This window comes from Oryza brachyantha, chromosome 5 (assembly GCF_000231095.2).
Source record: "Oryza brachyantha chromosome 5, ObraRS2, whole genome shotgun sequence".
In the NCBI taxonomy this organism is placed as follows: domain Eukaryota; kingdom Viridiplantae; phylum Streptophyta; class Magnoliopsida; order Poales; family Poaceae; genus Oryza; species Oryza brachyantha.
The window spans coordinates 13,253,016-13,280,642 of NC_023167.2; the positions used below are offsets into that span (position 1 = coordinate 13,253,016).

Sequence of the window (27,627 nt, forward strand, 5' to 3'; positions counted from 1 at the left end):
ACAGAGATATACTGTAAAAGGATTCAAACCCAGCATCTAATATAATATATAATATTTAGCATCTGATATAATATATAATATTTAGTTGATTGGTTTTTCCTTTCATTCAACTCCTTCGATTCTACATATAATATATAATATTTGATTTTATCTCTATAATTATACGGCGTACAATGTACAAGAATAATCGAGTGACTAATCTGTTTCATTGAAACGCCTTTCAAGTGGGGTCTTAAAGCTATTTGTGCTGTTGTGTACAATCATATTTTCACCTCACCCCTTTAATACAAGTAGCAGTCATTGACAGATTTTCCGCATTACCGCCGGTACAATGGCAACATCTGATATATTGGACCAGGTTTACTGTCAATGACTACTATAGAGACAGTACTGTAGAGGATCTAAACCCAGCATCCGTTATACCGGACCGAGTCCACCTGTCAATGACTTAGAGTATCCAGACCCGAAAACACCACGGTGAAACGGCTAACCTATAAAAATGATAGCACATGAACACTCGCAGCAACATTCCAGGTTCCCAATCACAACGGAACAGAACAGCATACACATCCTACATTGAGAAACAAAAGCTAGAACACAGCAATGTCACTATCTGTAACCATTACTGGCTCCCATGGCCCCATCACTCTATGCTTCTACCGGCATCATTGCCTTCCCGCGCTGCCCTTCTCATCATTTCGATCCTGACAGAAGGCCCCGCCGAGTCGCCGTCGCCGTCGGACGGTTCGGCGGCCACCCCGCCGGCACTGGCACCGGCACCGGCGCCGCCCTCCCTGAGTCCTTTCCTCATCTTAACCTTCTGTGCCCAGCCCAGCACGCCCTGCTGTATGTGATCATTGAAGATCTCCTTCTTGTAGAAGCTCCCCATCTTTGGAGAAAAGAAAAAGGTTCATTGATCTTGTGACTGTTAGGAACATTTTAGGACACTGATTTTCTTTTCTTTTTTTTAAAAAAAGAAAAAGTGGAATACCTGAGTGACAACCGCATACAGAGGCATGGTGCTGTAGCTGCAGAGAAGCTGGATGATGACCCTGAGAATGAAGGATGGATGCAAGAGTTATGGAAAGATACTGATGCTGGACATTTTTATTAAGGCAATAAAGTGAGACTTTTAACTTTTTGTCACTATTTGCCATATCCTCTTAATCCCCCTCACAGCTACAGTGAGGGAGGAGTGGCAAATCTATTGCCACTCATCATGTAAATGTGGCAAATAGTTAAATTTCCCTAAGGAATGTATAAATTACCCGATAACAAGCCTTGGCACGATGAAACCAACTTGCCCCATTATACAGGAGTTGAACCCATATGTGGTCTAGGAAAGGAAGCAGGGTAAGCCATGTATACAGATCAGTCATTGTATCTAACCGAGATGTACTTCAGAGATGATGTGTCACGGTTCTTACAAGTATCCAGAAGAAGAATGCAATCTCAAAAGCGTTCTGGAAGAGAATGAAGTGGATCAGGTACAGGACAATCCTGGGCTTCCCAAGCCAGAAGTGGTCATCTGATGGTTTAACGACCAAATCACCCTCAATTGCCGAGTTCTTCTCAGCCACATCATGGGCTAGCTGAGCTATGACGTGCTCCAGCTTAGTGCCAACAGCCAGTAGAAGCTGCAATGAGTATCAAAATGGAGGAGACCCCATAAGACCATGAGTGTTTTTCTCTGGCGAGTAGGGACCACTGTTTCAGGCTATGTTAATATAATTGTATATTTCTACTGGATACTTCAAAATGATTTGGACAAAACATCAGTAAGTAGTTGTATCTTGATCACGGCTAGGTTGACGAGGTAAAAATTGGTATTTATCCAACTAGATTAAAACGTTTCTTAAACGTTGGGGAGGAATTAATGAAGGCAAGGGAAATAATGCATTTGGGAGGACAAAACGGTGACAAGTATCCAAAAACTGAGAGATATTAATGGAGTTTTAAGTTTTAATTTCCATGGTAAAATGAAAGCTCAAAGGGCTCACATAACAGCATGTCAAAATGTGACTGGCAACATCTTAAAAGAGGGTATTCATTGGTCCCTCTTTACTGATCTTTAAAACTTTTACAAAAAACCAGATTTAACAACAAATATTTCAAATGCACTTACAATAAGGGGAAGGAAAGCAATCCAAAAGTATGTGTGCCAACCTGCAGTTTGACAAAAACTAGCATAAGATAGTTTTGAGAAGCTAAATCCAAAGAAGGGACAAACTAATTTGGAAAGAATAGTCTGCATGAAAATAGCACTAGTGCTTTCAAGAGAGGATACCATTGACATTCAGCAAGAGAAAGATCACAACAAATACCCATAAGTACCAGCTGAAAGGAATAGACACAGCATCGATAAGTTTAATAAGTATATTGAAACCAGTTTTGAATTTAAAAGGAAAATATGGGCATGCGTACCACTCTTAGCTTACCTTATGCCAACCACTTTCTTGAAGTCAGACTCTAAAACCCTCATCATATATTTATGAAAATCAAATTTTGGGTTTGCACGGCAATGAGTCTGCAATCCAAAAAGATCCCAAATTTAAAAACAAGAGAACTTCGCATGAATGACTTATATGAATAAATGCTTACCATGATAAAGCCAAGACGCATTGTTGCATAGTCTGATTTAGAAACTGATCCACAAAACTGCTTAACAAAAGAATGCTGAAATAGAAGAAAAGGACAATAAGTTCCCCCAATAGTTAGTAATTAATTAAGAATTAGACCAACATAATCATAAATTACATATGCATAAAAAGTGATATGTAAATATGTAATCCAACTTGACTAATACATGCAATTTTGCACCATAGAGCAAAGCATAACATAAGTTGTAGAAAAAGCACAAGGCATGCATTTCTTACAAGCCAGCTCAATATTTTAGAATCTTTGCCCATGCCCTTAAAATGATCATTGATAAATTCAAACTGACGCACATGGGTCACCCTCACAGGCCCTGGTTGACCTGCAATTTTCAAATGATTTTATCAGCCTGGAAAATAAACAGGATTCAAAAAAAATTCTAGACAAGGAAGACAATTACATCCACAGCTTCAAACAGATTTTGAAAGAAGATAAAATTTTCATGTAAAATCATCAAATCTCACAGAAAAGAAAATTTCTGCAACCCTCAAGTGTATCAGTGCAGCCAAACATGAAAAATATGGTGTAGTACCATTTCCCGCAGAACCTTTCTGAATTTCACTCTCCCATTGTTTCCATTGGTGTATCTAAATAATAGATTACAGCAGAGATCAGCTAACAATGGAAAACAGGGTCCAGCGGCTTAGGTGCAAGAATGTCACAACTTACAAGTGGCTTACCTTAGCACCTCCTAGAAGCACAGTTGAAACACTGAAAATAACGTGTGTGATAGCCAGAACAAATATGAAAATGTGCAACTGATGTATAGCTTCAATGGACAGCAATGGAACTTTCCCCTGTTAAAAAACATTAGAATTCATATACAACATTTTATCAAGAAAATTCGAAATTTCTTATCATGCATGAGCAGAACATCCTAATGATAGTTTTTTTTTCTGCCTAAATATGCTAAGAAGCAAAATACTTTTAGCGACACTTAGGACTGGGTTATTTGAATATTTTAATCAGTTTAAGACCTTAAGTACAAGGTCATCGGTTGGCTTTTTCATGGAAAAAGTGAAATGTCATGTTTGCAAATGAAAAATAATTTGTGAATAAAATATTTATACACATGTTTTTAGCAATATAAAAGCAAATGCTGAAAAATAAATTATGATGAAAAAACCTCAAAATCAACTCTAAATTTAAGGTTGAAAATTTAAAATTTGACTTATAAGCATAAGCAGAAGCGAAATGATGAGACCCATATACCTTCCTAGTGTTCTTAAGGACAGATATTTGATCAGCAATTCGATTTAAATAAGATTATCACCTGCCTAATAGGTAAGCGGGAATAATTTTCAACAAAGATAATAAATTTACCATGCTTGCTTGCCAGTGCGGTTACCTACCTGTCAAATTCATTACACCCTTTCCACACAGGAGATTGAAATAATCATGCCATTAGTACCCAGTGGATGGGTACGTGAAAGACAAACAGACCAACATGCATGGTGGCATCAAGTTTTTATGATTGAAAAAGACCACTGAAACAATAAATAAAACCACCCAAGTTCATTTAGTCTATCCAACTTGGGGCAAATTAGCCATCTAGTCTAACAAAACATTAGTTACTTGCATGTTCAGTTGTTCACAAATCGTCAAGGTACGGTGCCTAACCAGCTTTCCTCTAGAACAGATCCCACCGAGGCTTAAGCAAAATGAAACACGTTACAGAATACAGATAGGAATAATAAATACTGTTCCAATTCATGGTCCAATGGATCATCACCTTCTTATGGCAAAGCTCTGCCCCAGCTCCACCTTCACTGAGCAACCGCCTCCCAATTCTGCCAATGATCTGAGCAGCAGCAACGTGCTCCTTAGTGGCGCCCACTTCACCAGCCTTGTGGCATGGCAGCATGTGGATAGTCCAGCGAGGAGGAATGCAGGTCTTCTGGATCAGACCCTGGAACACCGTCAGCAGCAGGGAAATAAACCCAAGAAGCATCAACTCTGCAAACACAACAATTAAAACAAAAGTTCAGATGTACTTCCACTGTATGTATTGTGCATCTGTATTTCAGTAGATTCATACACTCTCTATCACAAACTGAAACAAACCATCTTTTTGCACAATATATATAACACTGGTGTTCATAAAATTTTGCAGTCAAGCTATATTACAGGGGTGAAAAGAGAAAAACAAAGAAACTAACTTCTTCTTTTTTTGAAAGAACAAACAAACTCAACCAACTTTAGACTTTGGCACTACGCATCCTGACCCTGTAGATAAATCTGAAATCCTAAGCAAGAAAAGTACGAGGAATACACCACCAAACCCACCGAATCATGATGGGATCAAAACAAGGAACCAGAAGTTTGCACCAAAGAAGCCATTTTCCATTTTGACGATAGATCCGACAAGCATCACCCATCTGCGGATTTACCCCGGGCATAAGCAAAAACTGGGACAATAGCAAGAAACGCGCTTTTCTGCAGAGATTGCCCCACGCTTTGCAAAAACGGCAACCCCGATTCCAAATTTTACTCAATTTCTTGGCCATTTCAATTCAATTCACACCCAAAAGATGCAAGAAATGGAAGCATTCGTCTCACCTTCCTTGACCTTGAGGAGCGCCTCGTAGAGCGGCCTCTGGTTCTTCCTCTTCAGCTTCTGCACTCTCAACCAAGAAAGCGTCAAATCCCACGTACGGCGGGGAAGGAGGCGAAGAAGCAGCCAGCAGGCGAGCGAGCAAGTGGCGTACCTTGCCGAGGTAATGGAGGCAACGCTCGGCGACGAGGGAGATGAGCACGATGAGCGAGCACACCGCCGCCACGATCCACGTCGGCGTGAACTCCAGCGTCGCCGCCTCCGCCTCCGCCCCGCCGGGCTCCGCCATGGCTTCCGTCCGTCCCCTCCTCTTCCTTCCCGGCGGCCGGCCACGAGAGGGAAGAGAGCACGCGACGCGAGGACGTTACTAGCGTATCGCGAGCGCCGCGGCGGTGGGAGGCCGGAGGCGAACCGGAAACCGCTAGGGAAAAAAAAAAAAACGCGGCTGCTCGCTGTGGTACAGTAGTAGTAGTGGTATAGTAGAAGAAAGGATGCGTTTTTGCCGTTCTTTTTGCGATGTTTTTGGAACTTTGCTGCCGTGTTGTTGCGGCTGATGTGCCGGGTGGAACTTGGCAAAGTAAACCGGGGTAATAATGATGCCCATCTTTTTCGGTTAGGCCCTGTTTCGTTCCTAAATATTTTTTCCAAAAACGTTACATCGAATTTTTTTAACATCTAAATAAAACATTAAATACATACATATAAGCATTAAAACTAATTACATAATTCTGGAGAAAATCGTGAGACGAATCCTTTGAGCCTAATTAGTACTCAACTCAGTCGTAGATTATATGGAATTATGACTATTCACTTGTCATTTTTAACCATTAGTCTTATTCAAAAATTTAGTGCAAATATAAAAATTTATAAGTAATAGTTAAACTATTTTTAATAATAAACAAAATAAATAATATTTTCAATTTTTTTTAATAAGACTAATGATCAAACATTATAAATAGAAAGACGGAGGGAGTATACGATTAGCCACAGGTGCTACAGTAACCAATATGTACTAATGATAGATTAATTAGACTTAAAAGATTCGTCTCGGGGTTTCCAGGCGGAATCTGAAATTTGTTTTATAATTAGACTATGTTTGATACTTCAAATGTGTGACCGTACGTGTCGATGTGATCTCTCTTTCAAAAACATTTGGAAACTAAACGCGACCTTATTCACATATAGACGAAACCATTTATAAACGAAAAATATTTATATCAATAAAACATATATATATATATATAAGTATAAATAAAATTATTAGTGATCTAAAAGCTAATGCTAAAAAATAAACTATGATAAAAAATCTAAAAATTAACTCTAAATTAAGGTTGAGAATTCAAATCATTTCACGTAAATTAGCTCTCATTTAGTTTTATAATTAGTATACGTTTAATATTTATAATAAGTATGTAAACATCCGATGTGACGTGAGGCTCTCCTAAGTTATATTACACTGTGAGCCCGTGAGTTAACTACTTACTTAACTTACGGGTAACCTTGGTTCTCGTATCGCCACCAATAGTTATTATGAGTTTTATAGATTTGAAGGACTTCAGCTATTCAAAGAGTTATATTGGAAAAGTTTTCGTAGGATTTAAATTTTACAAAATTCCGACATAAATTCTGGGGTCTTAGGCTGCGTTCAGCTAAAGATTGTTATCTGGTCCAGAAAATGTAATAAGAGATTAGTACATGATTAATTAATTATTAGTTGTAAAAGTTTATAAAATATGTTAGTATGATTTTTAAAACAACTTTTATATATAAAATTTAAAAAAACAATATTTAGTAGTTTGAAAAACATGCCTACGAAACATAAGAACATCTAGGTGAGCAGTAGGAAAAGAATATCGTGGCCTTAATCGGTCAATTGGGTGCATTGTTATTAGAGTGAAGTGCACCAGCGATCCCTAAACTTGTGTGCATGTGTCATCTAGATCCCTAAACTCTTAAAATGTATTTTTGGGTCCCCAAACTTGTCCGGGGGTATCATATAGGTCCAAATAGGCTCCGACCTACTCTATCCGCTGACGTGGCATGTCACGGTGCCGCCTACGTGTTGGTGGTGCCATATGAGTCCCACATGTCAGTATCTCTCTTCCTTATTCTTTTCTTCCTTCTCTTCTTGTAGGCGTCACTGTGGCACGTCACGTCAGCGGATGAAGTGGGTCGGAGCCCGTTTGGACCTATATAATACCCTCGGACAAGTTCAGGGACCCAAAAATACATTTTGAGACTTCAGGGGCCTAGATGACACATACACGCAAATTTAGGGACTGCTGGTGCACTCCGCTGGTGCACTTTACTCTTTGTTCTTATTTCCGTCGATTGTGCGGGTACAATTGAATTTAGTAGTCAGATCATTTATGTCCTATCGGTCCGATCAATATAAGGAGTAGTAGGGGAAATAACTAATAGATTAATATATATTTAATTAATTATTGATTATAAAAATTTTAAAATAGATTAATTTCACTTTTTAATGCAATTTTCTGATAATATTTTTTTTAAAAAAACGCCTTAAGTAAACTTGCGCGTCGAAAAAAAAAATCTGGTTTAAACGTCACCAAACGAACATGGCCACAGTCGGTCCGATTGGTAACTTGATCGTCAACTCCGTGTATCCGTCCCTGAGAAATCAATTGTTGGTGTTTTATTAGACTAGCAAAATAATTCTTAGTTTTTGTTGTTGGTGTCTACGTGAGAACATACATTTTTTTTATTAAGATAATAAAGTTGTAGGGAACTCAATCAATAACATCAACCTGATACATCGTACTCGAGAACAAATGATATGTGCTTATTTCTATTGCTATTGCTAGTTACCAACCCGTATATTTTGAGCACACGTATCTCGAACTACTAAACAAAATATAATTATAAACAAATATTCTCTTTCTTTTATATTATAAGATTTTTTTTGTCTTATCTAGATTCATGTGCCAATAAATATAGACACGTATAAAAAACAAATACATTGATGTATGGATGAATTTAGAAAAATCCAAAAGGTCTCATAATATAGAACGAATTGAGTATATAAAAAAAATAAGTTCATCATCCTTTTTTTAAAAATATATTTAAACTTTATAGTAATTAATTCTATAGGTCCTATCATTAAACAACTATAAAAAATAAAAAATAGAAAATCTTCGATCTTACCTCTTCTAGTTTCCTCAAACATTAGTGCGACCATGCATGATTCACAAGCACTCGTTTGCCTTTTGTGACGTGTGACGATGAACACACAATCAATGGGTGAAGTCGTTGGACGCGTGATATCCTACGTGATGGACGATAGGACGATAGAAACAATTAGGTTTCTTTTAAGTAGGTAAATTTTGTAGTCAACTTCTAGTAGATTAGCTCGTCATACAGTGCTTAAGCGCGTTGTTGTTTCCTACTTCCTAGTGTGTATTGTATCTTTATAATTATACAACCTCTGATATAACAATCGCTCAAAGATAGTTTATTTTGAAACAAACGAGATTGACCAACGACCATCTTATTTCATGAGAAAGGAAGTAAAAGTTACCATTAATTTGCACTTCTTAGATAGTTATATTTTAAATAAAATTCAAATATAAAGTATCTATATTCATTTTGGGATGGAGAGCTTAGCAAAAGTTCTCGCTCCACTTGGCTTTCTGATCGGTAACTAGGCCTGCTGGTGGGTTGGATGAAAATTGATAAAATAGATTGATTTTAATTTGGATTGTCTTTTGTTAGGTGCAAATGGATTGTTAATTTAAATGGTTTGGATTGGATTGTGTTATAAAGACAAATGGATTGGTATGGACTGGATTTGGTTAGGTGATTTCAGTTTCTAAATGGATTTAACCCGTGAAGAGCAAATGGATCCTTTAACTGGGTAGCTAATGGATAAGAGAATAGACATATGTGGGACCCACATATAGAAATTGATCAAAATTTACACAAAGTTGCTTTTATACATAATAAATCATTCCATTTCATTCAAATTTGATAAATTTTTATAATGTGAACGTGAGTTTTAAAGTTTTATATTTGAGTTTACACTTACCAAATGAGTACATCCATTATGCAAGAGTAGATGAGATCCATTTTAACCAAATGATTTAGTATGGGTTGGGCTAAAATTAAAGTTATATTGGTTTGAATTGGATTCTAACGAAGAATGGTCGATGCAGTTGGTTTGATAGACTAATTAGCAAAGAGAAAATTGGAGTGGATTTGGATTAGATTGCAGTCCATTAGCAGGCTTATCGGTAACCCGATCGTCAACTCTGCCCTTAGAAATTACCCCCTCCATCCCACATCGTTAACTTTTTTATACACGTTTGACCATTCGTCTTATTCAAATTATTTTTTTAAAATATGTAAAGTTATATATACATAAAAGTATACTTAACAATAAATAAAATGATATAAAAATAATTAGTAATTATGTAAATTTTTTGAATGAGATGAATGATCAAATATGTATTAAAAAGTCAACGATGTTAAATAGGTTTGTATTAGCTATCTTATCGGATAGAACAATCAGACCACAGACACACATCACCAAACTTCGATTTGATTGTAGCTGGACGTTTAATTAGTTCGTCACAACTCATTCTCCGGCAAAATTATAGCCGACGTACGCTGAAAAGAAAAATGTCACTCACGCTCCACGTTTCCTCGTGTTAGTATTACAAATTTTTGGTGTGTATCACGCTCATCCATTATAATACCTTTTGCAATGAGCTTGATGAAATTACTGATTTCACATAAACAATTCGGTCATAAGCTCGGTTATGCTTATGCTTATCCTTATCCATACACATTCATTTCCATCTTTTTTTATTATACTTATGCTTATAAATTAAAATTTAAAATTTAAACTTTAAATTTAAATTTAAAGCTGATTTTTTAGACTTTTTTACCAAAATTTATTTCAGTTTTAACTTTTAGATAGCTAAGAATACGTATATTAAAAAATCATTTGATTATTCTTTTTGAGAAAGGAGATGCTCCTATGTTTTTAAAACAGTGTTACTACCTCATCAGTATGAGCGTAAGCGAAATAATTTAACACGGTGCAGGTACGGTACAGCGTAACACGCTACGATTTCGTGAGGTTTGATTTAATTTAGACGTGTCTTGGAAGTAAAAAGATTATAAAAAGGAAGGAATTATAGAGAAACGACAACGATAGTCTCTGGCTCCCTCGCGATTCGGAGACGGTCGGTGACGACGGTGAGTCGGTCGCTAGGGTGGGGCCATGATGTCAGTCTCAGCCTGCCGCCACGTAGACAATGTTTTAGCTGCTGCGTTTTTTTATGGACGAAGCACGGAAGATGAAAGCTTATTTTTTTCATAAATATTTAATATTATAAACAATGAAATTAATCAATATAAAGTTGATAATTTACTTTAGAAAGATGGGATAATGAATTTTATATAGAAACTTTTTATTGAAAAAAAGTCCAATTTAGGGGGGTGTTGTTTCCTCTAACTTTTTTTTCATGTCACATCGAATATTTGAACGTATTAAATATAGGTTATTAATAAAACTCACCTCATACTTTGAACTATTTCATGAGACAAATCTATTGAGCCTAATTAGTCTATGTTAGCGAATGTGATGCTACCGTAAACATTTGCTAATCGTGATTAATTAGGCTTAAAAAATTTATCTAATGAAATAGTTTTTATTATATAATTAGTTTTGTTATCAGTCTATATTTAATACTCATAATTAACGTCTAAATATCGGATCTGACGAGTGACTAAAATATCCAAATAGGCCGTTTGGATTGGAGACATGTGACGTGGCAGACAGCTAGCCAAGTGGAGGTGGAGCTGTGGCCCATGGATATATTAGCAGACTCGTCTTTTTTTTTTCTTCTGTTACTATCATAACCAAAATTTAAGGTGTTTATCTTTTGGTTTATTTGAGAAATAAGCGAAACGATATATTTATAAATAAAAATAATTTATAAATAAAAATTTTATATTTATGTTCTTAGCCATCTAAAAGCCAAGACTGAAAAATAAATTACGAGAAAAAACTCCAAAATAAACTCTAAATTTAAGGTTAAAAATTCAAATTTTAACTTATAAGCATAAGCATAAATGAAAAAAATAACGGTATAATTTTTAATCTTTAATTTAGAGTTGATTTTATTGTTTTTTTATAGATTATTTACATACAAATTTTATTCATAAATCATTATCAACCACCCCCCTGGATTTCCACTGCAGTATATGCATCCTTCGCTTATTTTTACAACTTACTGTTTCAGTCATAAAATATAGAAAGTTTTGATAATTTTTATATTTTTAGAATGAATGTAGTACCATTTTCTTTCCTTTACATTTATCTCCATGGTGTATCAGACCATTATATTTCTGGGAGAGAAAATGGATTAATTTTCTTATTTCCAATGGTGTTATATAAGTAACATTATATTTAGTTGATGATTGAAATAATTCTTACAATACATAAGTTTTATTTTGCTGCTTCATAAACAATACATGCAAGAGAAATTCTACTTAGCTACATTGTAATAGTGTAACTATGATTTCCTCTAGATAAAACATATTCCATCTCTCTATTAACTTGTTACTACATTGACATAAAAGCCCTATTTAATATAATGAAACTCTCCTTGTCTTTATGGCCAAAGGTCTTGAAACAAGATACCCCGCCAGTAAGAGGTGATTGTAAACAAGCAAAACGACATACTTACAGATAAAAAATAATTTATGAATAAAACTTTTATATACATATTTTTAGCAATCTAAAAGCTAATACTGGAAAATAAACTTAAGCAAAAAAACACCAATATCAACTTCAAATTTAAGATCGAAAATTTAAATTTTAGCATACAAGCATAAAGATAGAAGAAAAAAAATTGGGGCAACCTCAATGTTAATAAGGTAGGACTTGCAGCCTATGTGTTTTATTAGTACCAAATACTACGAGTCGTAAATGCTACGATGTTTTAAAGGTCTCTTCTTGATCTTAAGTCAAGGCCTACCAAGAAAAATGTTCACGGTTTACAACTCCATCCATACGTTGTTTTGCTGTGAATTTTCAACGCTGAGCTATCAGCTAGGCATGTTGTGTGCTTTGAGGACCCAAAAGTCCAGCAAATGTCCTTCCCTTGTGCAACGACCTGCTCTGACATCTTGGTTCTTGGAAACGCCCCAAGGCATCAAAACTCAGTGAAATTAAGCAGGTTTCTTTGCTGATAGCCCTGCAGACAATCCGATCAGAAGTTTCCAAAATAAAAAGGAAAAAAAATATAGATACGTCTAGAACTCCTCGCACAAATAAAAAGGAAAAGAAAAAACATACTCTATTGTTCCAAAATATAAACATTTTATATATTTTGGATATTGTTTAGGAAATATTAAGGTTTGGTCAAAAGATACCCTTCTAATCACTTCATTGGTCAACTTTTAAAATTTGAATGGTGTAGATTCTCTTTCCAAGCTTCTAATTGGTTAGGAAATCAATGATGTGATAACAATAATGAGAATCACCGCAGGAATGCTAATATTACGATACAATATTTAAATCCAGAAATGCTTATATTTTGGAATAAATGGAGTATGTATTAAACTCGTACATATAGCACAAGATAAGAGCATAATATGAAATATCCTACTAAAACCCTGAATAATTCTCATGTTTCCTATCATGTCGATTGGATCATGGGGCAATTGGCAAATATGTACTGTAATCAATTTTTCTGGAAGGCTGGGAACAAGACATCTAGTTCTGAGAAGTGCCTAATCATAAAGATAATAACGCAATAATCAAGGAAATGTGAAAGCTGATAATAGGACGCATGAGAGTTGCCATAGTGCCAGACCAACATTGACTCGGAGCATGTCCTGAACAATCAAGCAAAATGGATCATACTGGAGGAGGGCAGAGAAGGAAGAGGGAAAAATAAGTTCTTACCTTACCGTTTTATTTCCAATACAAGAAACCTCATCTATCCGTGCCATTCTTTGTCATGGCCAGAAGTCCAGAACTGCGTTTCAGACTTTCAGTGCGTGTTTGTTTCGGTAAGAGAAACACATCGATGTCGATGAGTATGTCGATGGGTGACATTACGACTCCAACTGTGTTGGCTGTGAATTTCCAACACTGAACAATCAGGCTTTCCAATAAGTCAGCAAAATCCAAGAGCTCTGCATTCAAACATAGCAGAAACAAGCCAACATGTTATCATTTTCAGATGAAATATATGGTTCCACATGGGACTTCTCTAGACTTTAGAACATAACATACCATAGTAAGGATGCTCTGTGTTGTGGAAGAGGAAGAGGTCCCCTGCTAATAATGGCTTTTATCACCAAAAAATCAGAAACTCACCTTCCGTTATACATCAACTCTCCAAGGCATCAACACTCAGTAACAATAGGCCTCGTTACTGAAGGTCCTGCAGATAATCCGGAGTGAGGTTCCCATATGCTGCTTCATGTGATCTCACAGCATATATGTGTATACCTCAAACAAAACACATGATAAGTGCATAATATGATATATCCTAGCCAAAATAAATCCCATGCTGTTCTGTTGATTAGATCACGTGGACGAATATGTAGTGTAATCATCATATACCATCCTAGCAAGCGTTAAGCGCAAGAAGAAACTATCATAATCAATTCGGCTAGAATGAAGTTCAAATTCCAAGCACCAACAAAGCTCATACGAGCATCTCCAACGGCCTCTGTAAGCTTGAATTGGCAGTTAGCACCATGAATAGGTACTGTAACCATTTTTCTGGAAGGCTGGAACCAAGGCGTCAAGTTCAATGAAGTCACTAATTATAAAGCTAGTATCGCCATAATCAAGCAACTGTGAAAGGTGACAATAGAGCTAAGCATGGAAGATAACATAGATTTCCCAGATAAAGGATCTTCCCTGTAAAATCAAGAAAATTAAATGGATCATATTGCAGAAGTGTACAAAAAAATTCATTAGAGAAGGACGAGGGACAATAAGTTCCAGCCTTCCAGGCTACTGAAACCCAAAAGCAGAGAACGACAGAAAGAGAAGTGCTTAACATCTTCTGCTCCTATCACTGTAGCAACTGCTGAAATAGATTCCAAGCATGATGCAATCATCTTTTATGTTAGATATCACTTTGTCAACTTCAAAGTTTGTCTGCCTGAATATAAATATGAGCTTAGGTAGCTACAGATAACACTCTTGCCATTGTCACCTCTGCAAAATTTCCACCAACGCTTTCCCTTAAATCCATGCGGATGGATCCATGATTAATCACTTAGCATATGCTCCTTCCGCTCCATATTAGATGTTTTGGCTTTCTCCTAACCAAACTTGTTTGAGTAAATTTATAGAAAATGTAGCAACATCTACAACGTCAAAAAAATATATTATAAAAAATATTTTCAATGATGGATTTAATCAAACTAATTTGGTGTTGGAAATGCAGCTACATTTTTTTAAACTAGGTCAAACTTGAAAATGTTTGACTTATAACAAACCCAAAACATCTTATAGTATGGAATGGAGAAGTAATGCATATGTACAAGGAGAAAACAGGAGGACATGGATTAATTTCGTTTCTACTTTTCTGAAACAGGTTGACTATATTGTTTTTTAGGACTGAAACAACACATAATTCATAAATAGAAAATGACTATATAACCAACTTGTGGAAGACCTTAATAAGTTAGAAGACATTGCAAAGTAGACCTCCAAAAGAAATACCTTATGCAATACCTAGAGTCCTGAAGACTGGAAGCACAACTGGCACCAGCAGACCTGCTATCATAATTCACTACAAGAGCACAGACCTACCAGAATTCACTACAAGAGCATTTTCCACCTTTAAAATGGTGAAAACGACTAGAATCTCGCACGACAATCTTTCTTTGGGTTATTTCACTAATTAACTTCATTACTGTATGGCAGTCCACACAGACCCGAAGGTTCTTCACCACCCGGATCACTGACCCTGGCAGAGACTTGATTAATCCAAAAGCAACAGCCAATCTCTCACTGTGCAAGAAGAGATGGAGCTCCTTTTCATTCTCTTCCAAGTCATGCATCACAGAACTAGTATCAGGAACATAACCCCTCCTGCGCATCTCCAATACCATTTCGTCAAGAAAACCCATAATTTCTTCCCTTACATCAAATGGCACTTCCCCAGCATGAAACAGACGGAATTCTCTTCCAGCTTCAATCCAGCTATACCCTGGATCTTTTCTTATATTCAGTCCAGTCATACATTTCCTAAGCTTGGCTACAGAATCCCACTTTCTGTTCACTGCATAGACATTAGATAACAAGATATATGTGGAAGAATCTTTTGGCCCCAGCTCTAGTAGCTTATCAGCAACCCTGATACACATTTCAGCATCATTATACTTCTTGCATGCACTCAATAGTGCCCCCCAAGCAGCTTCATCAGGCTTATATGGCATCGTAGTGATGAGCTCTTCAGCTTCCAATAAATGGCCTGAGCGACTAAGAAGATCGAGATAACATGTGTAATGCTGCAACCCAGGATCGATGCCATAATCACGCTTCATGGACTCAAAAAACTCTCGCCCTTTTTGAACAAGACCAGCATGACTACAAGCATAGATCAACCCAACAAAGGTCACCTCATTGGGCTTCACTCCTGCAATAACCATCCTGTCATAAAGAGCTAATGCCTCCTTAGCATGACCATGCTGTGCTTCTCCAACGACCATTGTTGTCCATGCAATCATGTCATGGAATGTGATCCCCTTAAATACTTCTCTAGCAGAGTGTATGTCACTGCATTTCGAGTACATGTCAACCAGTGCATTCCCAACAATCGTGCTGGACAGGAACCCAAGCCTCATGGCGGAACAATGCAACTGCCTGCCCAGCACAAAAGCAGCCAGGTCTGCAGCACCGGCAATGACAATCGACATAACGAATGCATCATCGATCCCGACATCATCCCGCCTCATCTCAACAAACAGCTCCACCGCGCTGACACTCTCACCAGTCTTCACCAGCCCTGAGATGAGCGCAGTCCATGCAACCAGGTTGCGCACAGGCATGCTCCAGAATAGCTGCAAAGCCTCGTCACTGCAGCCATTCGACGCATACCCGGAAACAAGAGCAGTCCACACGACGGTGTTCTTGGCACCCATACTGTCGAAAACCTTCCTGGCATCGTCGAGGATGCCACACTTGCAATACATATCGACCAGCGACGACTTGACGACGTCATCCCCGCTGTACGGGGAGGCCACGAACTGGCCGTGCAGCTGCCTACCAAGGCGGAGGCTGCGGAGCCTGGCGGAGGCGCTGGCGACAGAGGCGAGGACGAAGTGGTCGGGGCGGAGGGCGTCGGCGGAGATCATGCGGCGGAGGATCGGTACAGCGAGCGCGGGGGATTCAGACTGTGCGACGGCGGCGAGGAGCGAGGAGTAGAAGTAGATGTTCCGGCGCGGGGTTTCGTCGAACAGGTGGAGGGCGTCGGGGAGGAGGCGGGACTTTGCGTAGGCGGAGACGAGGGCTTCCGGGGCCGGACGTTGGTGAGCCAGCCCCTTCTTTAGGAGGCGCGCGTGGGCGCCGCGCACGGCCGCCGGCGACCCCGCCGCGGCGCGCACGGCGGCGGCGGCGGCCGGAGAGAGCATCTGAGCACGCTAGTCCCCCGCCGTGCGTGTCCCGTGCAGCCGTGCTGCTTGGTGCCTTACTGCCTTCCTCGATATCTGAGCCATTCGTTCTCCATGGACGGACACGATTCTTCTTTTCACTTTTTATGTTTACGTTTATGCTGGTAAGTCAAAAATTTTGTTTCTTTTTTGTTGTGATTTATTTTTAGTCTTTTTTAATAGCTAAACACATATATAAAAGTTTTATTTCTTAATTATTTTTTATCTGCAAAGTTTTGTCCTTTCCATTAAAAAACTAAAAGATGACTTTTTTTTTTCAGCTCCCGCATGGAAGTTTTGCTTGTTGTCAGCAAGGAGCAGATTAGTGGGGTGGGCTTGATTTTCAAACATATCTCTACTGCCTAAAGGCAGAGTCGTTCGTCCTCCTTCTCACCTCATGTTAAGCAAACACCGTGGTTTTTTTTTTTTTTTACTATGTCACTGAACGAGCTTGCCGAGCTAGTAGCTAAGCTCATTAGCGCTGAGATGATCCTTGAGCTGACTTGTGAGTGCCTGGCTCATTAGGTTTCTTTAGATGATTTGTGTTCAAGATCAATAGATCGTCATTTTGTTTCCCCGGGAATAAAAAAGCCTCCACTGAGATGTACTTCTAGCGTAGTTGGCAAAGGTGTTCGTTGGTGCACCCTGAAGCCAGGGTTCAAATTCTGAACCCCTAACCTTCCGCCCGCCTGGATTAAATGAAGGGTTAGAATAAATACGTGGCTCATCTTGTCTTAATTTCATTGGATGGCTAGCTCCTTCTAGCCATCCCAACATTTCCAAAAAAGCCTCGACCAACAAAGTAAGATGGTATGGAACATTAAGGGCCCATTTTGAATGTATGATTCATAAAATGTGGGAATAGGAGAGACATATGATTTGACATGAATGCACGTGTTAAACAAACAATTGAAAAAACATAGAAAAATACATTAATGTCTGTTTAATATATAGGCCGTAGGAAAAACACAGGAAACCGTAAAGAAATAAACTTAAAAGGAATGTTTCTACGATGTTAGACCTCATGCTAACTTTACTTTAAAACTTGTAGAAAATGAGACATTCCATAGGAATTTAATAGAATTCAATTATTTGTTTCCGACAGTCTATTAGGGAAAAAAGTTCTATAGGATTGCAATCCTAAAAATTCATATGTTTTTCTTCAATCAAAGGAGGCCTAAATTAAATTAAAGCAAGAAAAATCTTGACAAACACGTTGTGTGGCTAGGCACACTCAATCTCATTTGAGGAGCACGCTTCTCTTAGCTAGCTCCTGCGAGAGGGAATTATAGATCATCATATTGAAAGTGTTTGCAATTTATATGTTTGTTTTTTTATACTAGCAAAATACCCGGACATGGTTATGGAATTAAAAAGATCACATTGATATATTGCAAAAGAGAAAATCTATTTTAAATTTTAGAGCTTAATTAGATGTTTTTATTGCTAGGTTTGGTCTAGAGAGGAAATATACCGTGGTTCACATGTCAGAATTTTAGAGAGCTGATAGTGGGTGACAGATTCACTACAAGAATATAAGTTCATCAGATAAGTCCAAGGTCTGATATCTATTTGGTAGTGAATTCTTGCAATTAGGCCAGGAACACTTTCCTCCTCATATGTCGACTCTTCTCATCTCATTTCTAAAGTTCACCAAGGCTATAATATCGTGTCAAATTATATGAGAAGCTAGGGAGGAGAATTTATATGTACTCGTAACCTGAATGCCATATACATATACCAGATTGCGAAGAGCTCCAGTTTTGGCACATGGTCATGCATCGATCAAGCAGACTATATATCACTATAGCAGAGCACTTGTCTGGATTCGATCTAGACACACAACAGTGCTTTGCTTACCACTGGCTCTGTTAAGCTGTGGGGTTTGCTCCAAGAATATTTCTGTCGTCTCAGCAGGATAACGCCTTGTGTTCTGCTCACCTTTTTCTTCATCTGATGACAATGCATGCTTCAATTCTGCATATATCCATTAACATGCTGTGAGAAAAGACTGATGGTACATCTGTGCTGTTATGCTCTCTTGTCTTCATGCATGTACTGTAATATCCAGTAACATGAAAATTCTCTCTGTTATTGAACAGTGTACAGGATTTACATGAGAGAGGTGAACCTTGTTTGAGAAACTCAACCAATACTGATAACGCCGAAAAGCATATATGAATGACATAGCGCAGAGCCTGTTCTGTTTCGGTTCTAGTCTCAAAAATCAACAGGCTACGCAGGACAGTAGCATTTTCTCCTGCAGAAACTTGGGAACAGAACTCTGAAGGGAAAGTTCTACTTCCAGCTCTCTTGCTGAAAACAACTTTTTTTTTTCAGCTAGGCAAATTCAGTCATTCGGGAGTGTAATGTTGCCGGTTGATCTACAGATTAACTTGTTCAACACTTTGCATTATTATTCTGCTGTAATGTTGTTTCGGAAAACCTGAAGCTGAGGAGTATTTATTAGCAGAACAGTAGTACGTACTAACTACAAGACTGATTGGAATTGAACGTGGATCTGCACAGCAGCAGACAGAGAGTGGACGCTCGTGAGCATAGTTTTTGGACCGGAGCTCGACCACCCTGATGCTTGCAGATCCAGCATTGCAGACTTGTGAGGTTTCTGTCAGAGTTAAGTTGTCGCCGCCCATCACGAACTGCACCACGTACGTACGTACGTACAACGAGAAAATAATTCAGATACCAAAAGAAGTTAATTCAGGAAGCTTTTGTAGTGATCTGAATTCTGAACTTACATAAACACTGCAGCTAGTTTCTTCATGTGCAGCAGTACAGCCACAGATAAAAATAGACACTATATCAGGATTTGATTGTAAATTAATTGTTTATCGTCTTAATTTCGATCTGGGCCTGGGATTCACATCCAATTGATGGGTTTCGATCAGATCCCCTGAATTCAAGCATCTGATAGCGGCCATCATCCTCCTTTTTTTCAGCCATTAATTGGTGTGCATGCAGTACTGTGATCATCATTTTATCAGTGGGCTCCATATATATAGCTAAAAGGAAAATGTGGTGCTCATCATCATCGTAATGTTAGCCAAATGCTCATGATCAGTTCGTTGGCTGGACCAGTTCGTTCAATATTTCGAGCTAGCTCATGATCGATCGATGGAGGCAATGCTTTTCTGCCCCCTTTGATCAAGGGCGTAATCTGCGTCCATTAATGCACATATATGGGAAAAAAAGGCTAATTGTGACATCTTTTTAAAAAATAGATCGCGTTGCTTATTCATCCACAATAGTTAATCTCGGTAGGGTTCATTTGCAATTTTCCAAGATCAAATTTACAGAATAAGCGCATGGATTTCAAAAATATGGGAAAGACAAATATATGTAACCTACTTTGGAATTCTTTATGCAAAAGAATTATTTCTTATCTATTTGTTTGTAAGTACATAGTGAAGTTCGGTCTTGAAAATTTCGCAAGCTAACTCGATCTACACATCAAGTGCTCGCATGAGTATGTAATATTTTGATCTGAAAATGAATTTTCATGCATTTGGTTTTTTTCCTGGATGAGTTCCTGTTATAAAAAATGATTGGTTTTTCAACATATATCTGGCCAGGTATCCATTGCATACCATGTAGCAGTGCACCTGTTAGACCGACCAACTAAGATATGCATAAAGGTGATTATTAGCTGACTATCCTCATCATCCCGTAAGCAAATATGATAATATGAAGGAAAGAGAAAAATAGTAACTATGTATGGCAAAGGAAATTTATCTAAGGAAATTTTGTTACATGAGATTGATAAAAAAGAAAGAAAAATAATGAAAATAATTTTGTTGTATTAATAAAAAATTCATACCTACTCTACATTTATAGATATCCTTATAAGATGAGTTCTTGTTGTTGATATGGATAAGACCAGAGTCAATTCTATGCTTTATCTTTGAACATACCCTAACTAATGCATTTTAGTATCCCGTTCCTCCTATAGGCTATAGCCTAATTATCATTGATACAAAATTAATTAATTAGATGCAATAATGAAACATATTTTGATTTGAGAAAAATAAATATTCAAAAAGAAGATGTAGTATAATAATTAATTTTGCATTACATCAAACTACAAAACTTTATTTCTACAACAAATATTCAAAAAGAACGACTGATTGAATGGCGTCATAATAGATAAGTGCAATGATGATTTCGGCCAACCCATTACCTATTACTCCTTCTATCCGAATGACTACTTTTTTTTCTATCTCTATCCAAAATCGAAAATGCTACACATACGACCCATGTGTCTGACTGTCGTCCGACTATCGACGGCGTTATACTTTCTGTGCACAAAAAGAAAACAAGGACGTTACCTGTGCACGGGCTATCTAACGCCGTACATGCGTCGTACACACGTCGTATAGCATAGTCGTGTGTATAGCAGAGTTGATCTAAAATGTAAGCGATTTTGGTTATGCATTTGCATTACCAAATTTAGTGGCTAGTGTAAAAGACATCAATAAGAATTATAGTATTGTGTGAAGTACGTGACAGGTAATGAGGTAACAGACTAACATGCAAGTAATAAGGAGTATTAGAAGAATAAAATTTGTCGATTTATGGACCGAGGACAGGTGAAAGAAGGTAGAAATTAAATATTCTTTTGGAAAAATTGAATAACCGGAAATGAAGTCTTTTTACGATAAAGAGATCAGAATGTTGTGTAGGTACGTACGTAGATCTAAGCTTCTCATGGCAAATACTCATAATAATATCATACTTTCTCAAAGTATTGGATTAGAATATAGTGGTTAATTATGTGTCTGGTATGACTTAAACGAGTTAAAAACATCATTTAGTTGTGAATGGGGAATATATATACTTTACTCCCTTTGGTCCTATATAAATATTTAACATTTAGGACGTCAAAGTTTTAAAATTAACAACTTGTTCTATTTTAAATGATTTTACAAAATCAACAAGTTATGATATTAAGATAGCACTTTCAACATAATCCACGTGTACCAAACCAAGTATCTAACAAATTATATATGGTCCGTCAAACTAGCGATGATCTTCGTACTTTCCAATGATCGGTGTAAAACGTTTCATTCACTAACAAAATGCCATGGACGTTGCTATGGAATTAAGAAAAATCACATCATCGCATTAAAAAATTAAATCTATTTTGAATTTTGAGCATAGTTTTAGAATTATTTACCAGTTTTGCTTGTAGTTTTCAATCTGTATAAAAGGGGTCAATTTATTATTATTTATTAGCGTGCAAGGATGATTGTGGTTGAGAGTTCCCGGGTCTGTTTGCGGAGACACTAGTGAGAGAGACAGAGTGTAAACATTATATATGAGAAAACAAATCATACAGTATATATACCATTCTGTTTGCATTTTCTATATATTTCCTGAGATAATACATTTGAACACAGTACATGACCCTCACATGCGTTATCTACGCACAGTTAAGATAATGTCCTAAAGTTGATGATAGGCATTAGTTTTAAAATCCGGGAACCCTGATGGTCACTGTGTGCACCGCATGACCGCAACGTATATGCTCCTATATATATAACCAAGCCAAAACTCACATTTTCTTTCCCCATATTGATCTGACAGTGTAAACAAAACATTCACCCCATTTTTTCACATCTGCTTATACTAATAAGCTAAAATTTATTTTACATTAAATTTAGAGTTGATTTTAAGGTTTTTTTACCGAAGATTATTTTTCAGTATTGGTTTTTAGATTGCTAATAATATATATATATATAATTTTTATTTATAAATTATTCTTCATTTGAAATATGTTGTTTGGTTTTTTTCCATCACCCTATGGTTTTGCTTTTTTTTCATTATCATATAATTTATTATTTTCTGTTCCTTGCTTTCCATATTGCTGTACATAAATTTTGACTCTTTTTGGTGGGTGGGGATACACTGAGGAGTAGGAGTATATAGCAGCATTAATTAACTGTGCGTGCTATTATGAGCTGCGGTGGATCAGGTTTTCCAGAACATGTGGGAGTACAAAAGAGTAATAGTACTCCGTAAGTGTGTGAGCGGCGATATATACTACAGTAGTAGTACTCCTACTACACATTTCTACTCCATATCCCATGTTTCAGTTTGTCAGTTTGTCCTTGGTTTCCTGCTAAAAATAATCCTGCTGTACGAAATTAACCAGCTATAAGCTAATTAAATAATTAGACATATAATTCTGATTTTTATTGCTTCAGCTACCTAGTACTACCTCCGTCCCATAATAACCTCATTTTTCGTTTTTCCGTGTCCAACGTTTGACCATTCGTCTTATTTGAAATATTTTTGCGATTAATATTTTTATTATTACTAGATGATAAAATATGAATAGTACTTTATACGTGACTAAATTTTTTTGGTTTTTGCACCAATTTTTCAAATAAGACGAATGGTCAAACGTTGGACATGGAAAAAAAATGAGATTATTATGGGAAGGAGGTAGTACGTAGCTTAGAACAATTACTTATAAGCCAACTATAAACCTATATAGAGAAAATGAGAAATAAAAAAAAAGAATATATGACTCTTATGCAAAAGTTAATATTACACATGCTTTAAGATATATGCATTAAATATATAAGTGAAAGAAAGAGGTACAAGGAAAATAATGGAGCAAACATTACACATTAGCTTGAAAATAGACCTACGGTTGGTTCTTCCATTAAACTTGCTTTTAAATTAGCTAACCGAAAATAAACTATATATATACAGCCTATTGAAATTTTTAATTAACTGAGATAGGATTATAGGAGTATAAGCTAAGTGTTCAAATAGCTGTCTCGCATCTCACATGGTACCAGCAGTACAGCCTAATGTAACAATAAGAATCCTAGACTTGCAGAGAGGAGACGGTACGACCAAAATCTAGAGCATCATCCAGAATGCATATGCATGACCGGTTCTATTCACCCCCATGCATAAAACAAACTAGCTAGTCCTTAGATCATTTTCCAGTAGATTGTCTTGTCAATCAATCAAATAGAGACATATGTATGGGCACAAGTTATAGGCAGTCATCTCATGAAATCTTACCCACGCATTGTAGCCAACTTCAGCATTAACAAACCATGGCAACCTGAAGAGTTGTTCATCTTGTATTAATTCGGTTTTTATTTTTAATCTCCCTTCTCCAGGCAATATTAGCAGACAAAAATGCAAGCTTAGTTTCTTGCAATGAACAAACACAATGCAAATGGGCAGGGAGCAAAAGCTACTGCAATAATCACATGCATATATGCTCAATGCCAACGCTCACCTCTCTGTCACAAACACAATTCCTGTGTGCACATTCTGCATGCTTTTATCTGACATGCAGATGCATCCATTCCCTGCAAGTCTTCCTCCCAATCATGCAGAAAAAAACAAGCCCTGCTTCTGCTAGTCTTCCTCCAATCATTCATACATTATTTCATGCGCCGTTAAGGTTAGCTGTTAAAATATAATCCTACCAAGAATTAACGATCTAATTGTGTGTTAGCAATGTGAGCCAATGCAAAATAGTGGAATTGTTAATTGTTAAACGAATGGAATCAATAGAGAAGAAATGTTGCTCAGGATTATTAATTAATAAACTGAGTATTTAGCCTTACAATCTCCTATATATTATCGTCATTTTGTTGGTCATATATATACTATACTGCATGATATATATGATATTTCTAGAGTGACTGAAGGGTATATATGTAGCCTACACACTGCTAATTTTCAGAATTAACCGTGAATTAATTGTAGCGGCTGCTACGAAAACTGATCACTGATAAATTAATTCTGAATAGATAGGGCTATATATTGGGATTAGCATCTGCATCATCCTGTCAGGCCTGCTTAGCTAGCTTTTTACTTGGGATCACTTAAACCAGAAGAATACTTGTACTCTCTGTCCGTCGTGTGATCAGGGACCGAGTTCCAATCCCAGAGCTTGTCGGAGACGGCGGGCAGCGGCGATGTCGGCAGCGTTGTGCCGAGCTGTGGCATCAACTGCGACGTCGGCGCCGGCAAGGGGAGGAAGTGGTGGCTTCCGGCGTCAGGGTGGTTACCGTAGGCAGCATGGCTGTGGTGGCCGACCAGCGTGCTGAGCTCGTCGATGGACGTGGAGCTACTGCCGGCCACCGCGGCATGGGGCGCCATGTTCAGCAGCGAGTACGTGGAGGCGAGGACGGCGGCGCTCTCGGTCGGCGCCGGCGCGACGGCGGTCATCGAGCCCATCGCCGGCGTGTAGGCGCAAGGCCTTGGCGGAGGGGGCGGCATCAGCTGTGACGCATTGCACGTGGCCGATGCTGGCAACGACGACGACGACGACTCGCCTTGGAGCAGCTGGTGGAAGCTGGGCAGCTGCTGCGTCGGCGAAAGTGGCGTTGACGACGTCGACGGTGACGACCTGTGCCGGCGAGCCGGCAAGCCGGCAGTGTTGCCCGAAGGCCGCTGATGGTGACCGTGGCCGTCGTCGATGCCGGAGCGCTTGTAGACGCGGCAGAGCGAGATCTCTGACTGCATGATCATATCACAGCTTGAAAATGTGCGACCCGGAATTTAATTCTTTTCCAAATAAATTAAGAAGAAAGATACTGAAAAGTCCTACAAGTTGAGGTAATTAAGCAATGGTTCAACAGAATTCATCAGCAGTGACTTTAATTCTTGCCGGCAACATTTCTAAGAAACCTACCGACATCAGAGAGAGAAACATGCATTCACGGATAATTGTAGTGTAGCATTATAGCCTAGTAGGATTGCAATTAAGAAGAAGCAACAGATCAAACGAAGTGAAGAGGGGTTATAAAATTTAATGCTTTCAACTAAGTTCAGATCTGAATAAGTTATTACCAAAGTGGGGAGCTAAATCATTCAGCTTTGCACATGCAGAACCCACAAGAAACTTTTGCAGAACCAACTGGACATGCATGGAAGTGGTATCTAGCTAGGAGAATTTCAATGGGGATAGCTCTTGCCTTCTGCTCATGTCCATATGTATGCCAAAAAGAACCAAAGGGGGCAAAAAGCAAACCCTAGTTCATAGATCTGAAAAGAAAAAGGGCCGGCCATCTCACACACTCACACAAATCATGCGACCAAAGTAAAAGCACCGCGCAAAAAAAGATACGGCAGATCGATCGAATGATTAACCACACACCAAATATACCAAATTACTAACAAATAATGGGGAAAGCTGGAGCTCAATTTGCAAAGTGAAAAAAAAAGAGATTAAGGCTGGAATAATCCCCCTACAGAGTAATCAAGAACTCTGCGAAATTTAGCTCTTCCAAAACCCTAGCTAGCTGCAATATACTCCAGCTAGATTCGTGGCCGGAATTCCTCAAGCTGGCTGGATAGCTAGCTACCTTGTAGAAGAGATCGGCGTCGGCGGCGGGCGGCGGGAGGCGGTACTCGTTCATGATCCAGCTGCTGCGGACGCCCTTGGGGGCCTTGCCGGAGTAGAAGACGAGCGTCTTCTTGAGGCCGATGGGGCGGCTGTTCTCGCCGCGGATCATCCGGTCGGCGCCCGTCGCCTTCCAGTACCCCGACGCCGTCACCCGGTTCGGCCGGTCGCCGTTCCGGTACTTGCGGTCCCGCGGCACGTAGAAGAACCACTCCTTCTCCCCAATCGTCGCCATTGCTGACGCACGCCCGCACGCACAGATCGAGGCGCAGATCGATAGATCACCAAATTAACCAATTGATTAGCTTATTCAATCAACCAAGCAAGCTTGGAGAGCTCGTGCATGGCCGGTGGCCGGCCGAGACGGAGACCATGCACGTGTGCGTACCGGGGAGCATCCACGGGTCGTAGCGGTAGAGGTCGAGGAAGGTGATGAGCTCGATGTTGAAGCGCCTGCCCTCCACCTTCCGCCGGAGGTAGAACTCGATCAGCTCCTCCTCCGTCGGGTGGAACCGGAACCCGGGCATCACCAGGTCGTTCTCGTGCGAGTCGCCGCCGCCGCCGGCCGCCTGCTCCTCCGTGCCGCTAGCGCTGCCGCCCGCTTCCTCCCCCGGACCCGACGTCCCGGCTGCCGTCGACGTCACGTCGACACTGCCGGCGCCGACCCCGTCGTCGATCGCGACGTCCCTGCTCATGGCTCCCTCTCCCTCGCCGCCACGCATGTCGTCGTCACCGGCATAGCGCGCGCGCCGGCGGCGGGAGGAGATCGAGGTGGCTAGGGCAATCGCGAGCGGCGATGCGCAGCGCGGAGCAAGCTATAGCTGGAGAAAAGAAGAGAATTTTTGGGGGGGAGCAAGTGCAGGTGGGTGGGGAAGAGAGGATAAGAGGTTGGTGTTTGCACGCTTGATATATACCGGAGTGGAGGCTTTGGTTAGTGATACACTGGTTTTAGTCTTAATTAGTTAACTAATTGGAGTACTTCTTTTGTGTCAATTATATTTTGGTGATTTCTACAGTCTACACTGTAGTTGGTCTTCTGCAAAATGTAAATGATTAGCCGGAGTTTCTTTAGGGTAGCAATACTATTAATATAATTAAATTGAGGTGTATAAATGTGTAGATATGTAAATGGATTGTGTCTTGTTGATCTTATTTTCCTCTAATCCATTATGATACTGGTAGCCTGGTACAAATATATTTAAACTAGTAATATGTAGTATAAAACAGCAATACATGTGTTCAGGATTTCTTTGAAAAGAGTATTTGAAAATGAATGTTTTGGTGGTGGTAAGCATTGATGTGATGTGTAGCTTTGTTGCTTTAGCAAAAGTTTTCTGGTTTTGAAGAACGTATTCCATGCAAGATC

General features: G+C 38.7%; 3 protein-coding genes across 5 annotated transcripts; all 3 read right to left on the reverse strand.

Moving 5' to 3' along the window:
- Positions 1 to 176: 176 nt before the first annotated feature.
- On the reverse strand, positions 177 to 5,743 carry LOC102719493 (MLO-like protein 1). The gene is made up of 14 exons (XM_006655267.3): positions 5,364 to 5,743; positions 5,215 to 5,272; positions 4,388 to 4,611; positions 3,336 to 3,452; positions 3,188 to 3,242; positions 2,877 to 2,977; positions 2,602 to 2,676; positions 2,439 to 2,527; positions 2,288 to 2,337; positions 2,126 to 2,166; positions 1,428 to 1,637; positions 1,269 to 1,336; positions 992 to 1,052; positions 177 to 889 (listed from the first exon to the last, which is right to left on the reverse strand). Exons 1-14 carry the CDS (start codon positions 5,496 to 5,498, stop codon positions 644 to 646), a joined length of 1,530 nt encoding a protein of 509 aa, XP_006655330.1. The 5' UTR covers positions 5,499 to 5,743; the 3' UTR covers positions 177 to 643.
- A 6,354-nt stretch (positions 5,744 to 12,097) lies between these two features.
- Positions 12,098 to 16,843, reverse strand: LOC102719772 (pentatricopeptide repeat-containing protein At4g14050, mitochondrial). 3 transcript variants are annotated; one of them, XM_040523785.1, is made up of 4 exons: positions 14,943 to 16,843; positions 13,482 to 14,572; positions 13,149 to 13,381; positions 12,098 to 12,435 (listed from the first exon to the last, which is right to left on the reverse strand). In XM_040523785.1, exon 1 carries the CDS (start codon positions 16,841 to 16,843, stop codon positions 15,017 to 15,019), a length of 1,827 nt encoding a protein of 608 aa, XP_040379719.1. In that variant the 3' UTR covers positions 12,098 to 12,435; positions 13,149 to 13,381; positions 13,482 to 14,572; positions 14,943 to 15,016. The 3 variants fall into 3 exon arrangements, with proteins under 3 accessions (XP_040379719.1, XP_040379720.1, XP_006655331.2); XM_040523786.1 differs by having other exon boundaries at positions 13,154 to 13,381; positions 14,931 to 16,843; XM_006655268.3 differs by having other exon boundaries at positions 14,931 to 16,843.
- Positions 16,844 to 24,443: 7,600 nt separating this feature from the next.
- LOC102720052 (NAC domain-containing protein 35-like) lies at positions 24,444 to 27,113 on the reverse strand. Its single transcript, XM_006655269.3, has 3 exons — positions 26,650 to 27,113; positions 26,224 to 26,498; positions 24,444 to 25,375 (listed from the first exon to the last, which is right to left on the reverse strand). Exons 1-3 carry the CDS (start codon positions 26,981 to 26,983, stop codon positions 24,725 to 24,727), a joined length of 1,260 nt encoding a protein of 419 aa, XP_006655332.2. The 5' UTR covers positions 26,984 to 27,113; the 3' UTR covers positions 24,444 to 24,724.
- Between the last annotated feature and the right edge of the window lie 514 nt (positions 27,114 to 27,627).

Excerpts from the sequence above, each read along its gene's own strand:
- LOC102719493 (XM_006655267.3), bottom strand. The coding sequence starts at position 5,498 with ATGGCGGAGCCCGGCGGGGCGGAGGCGGAGGCGGCGACGCTGGAGTTC. Across the intron at positions 4,612-5,214 it reads GCTCCTCAAGGTCAAGGAAG|AGTTGATGCTTCTTGGGTTT; the intron begins GTGAGACGAATG and ends TTGTGTTTGCAG. Across the intron at positions 2,978-3,187 it reads GAAAGGTTCTGCGGGAAATG|GTCAACCAGGGCCTGTGAGG; the intron begins GTACTACACCAT and ends TGAAAATTGCAG.
- LOC102719772 (XM_040523785.1), bottom strand. The coding sequence starts at position 16,843 with ATGCTCTCTCCGGCCGCCGCCGCCGCCGTGCGCGCCGCGGCGGGGTCG.
- LOC102720052 (XM_006655269.3), bottom strand. The coding sequence starts at position 26,983 with ATGCGTGGCGGCGAGGGAGAGGGAGCCATGAGCAGGGACGTCGCGATC. Across the intron at positions 26,499-26,649 it reads CGACCCGTGGATGCTCCCCG|CAATGGCGACGATTGGGGAG; the intron begins GTACGCACACGT and ends GGCGTGCGTCAG. Across the intron at positions 25,376-26,223 it reads ACGCCGATCTCTTCTACAAG|TCAGAGATCTCGCTCTGCCG; the intron begins GTAGCTAGCTAT and ends ATGATCATGCAG.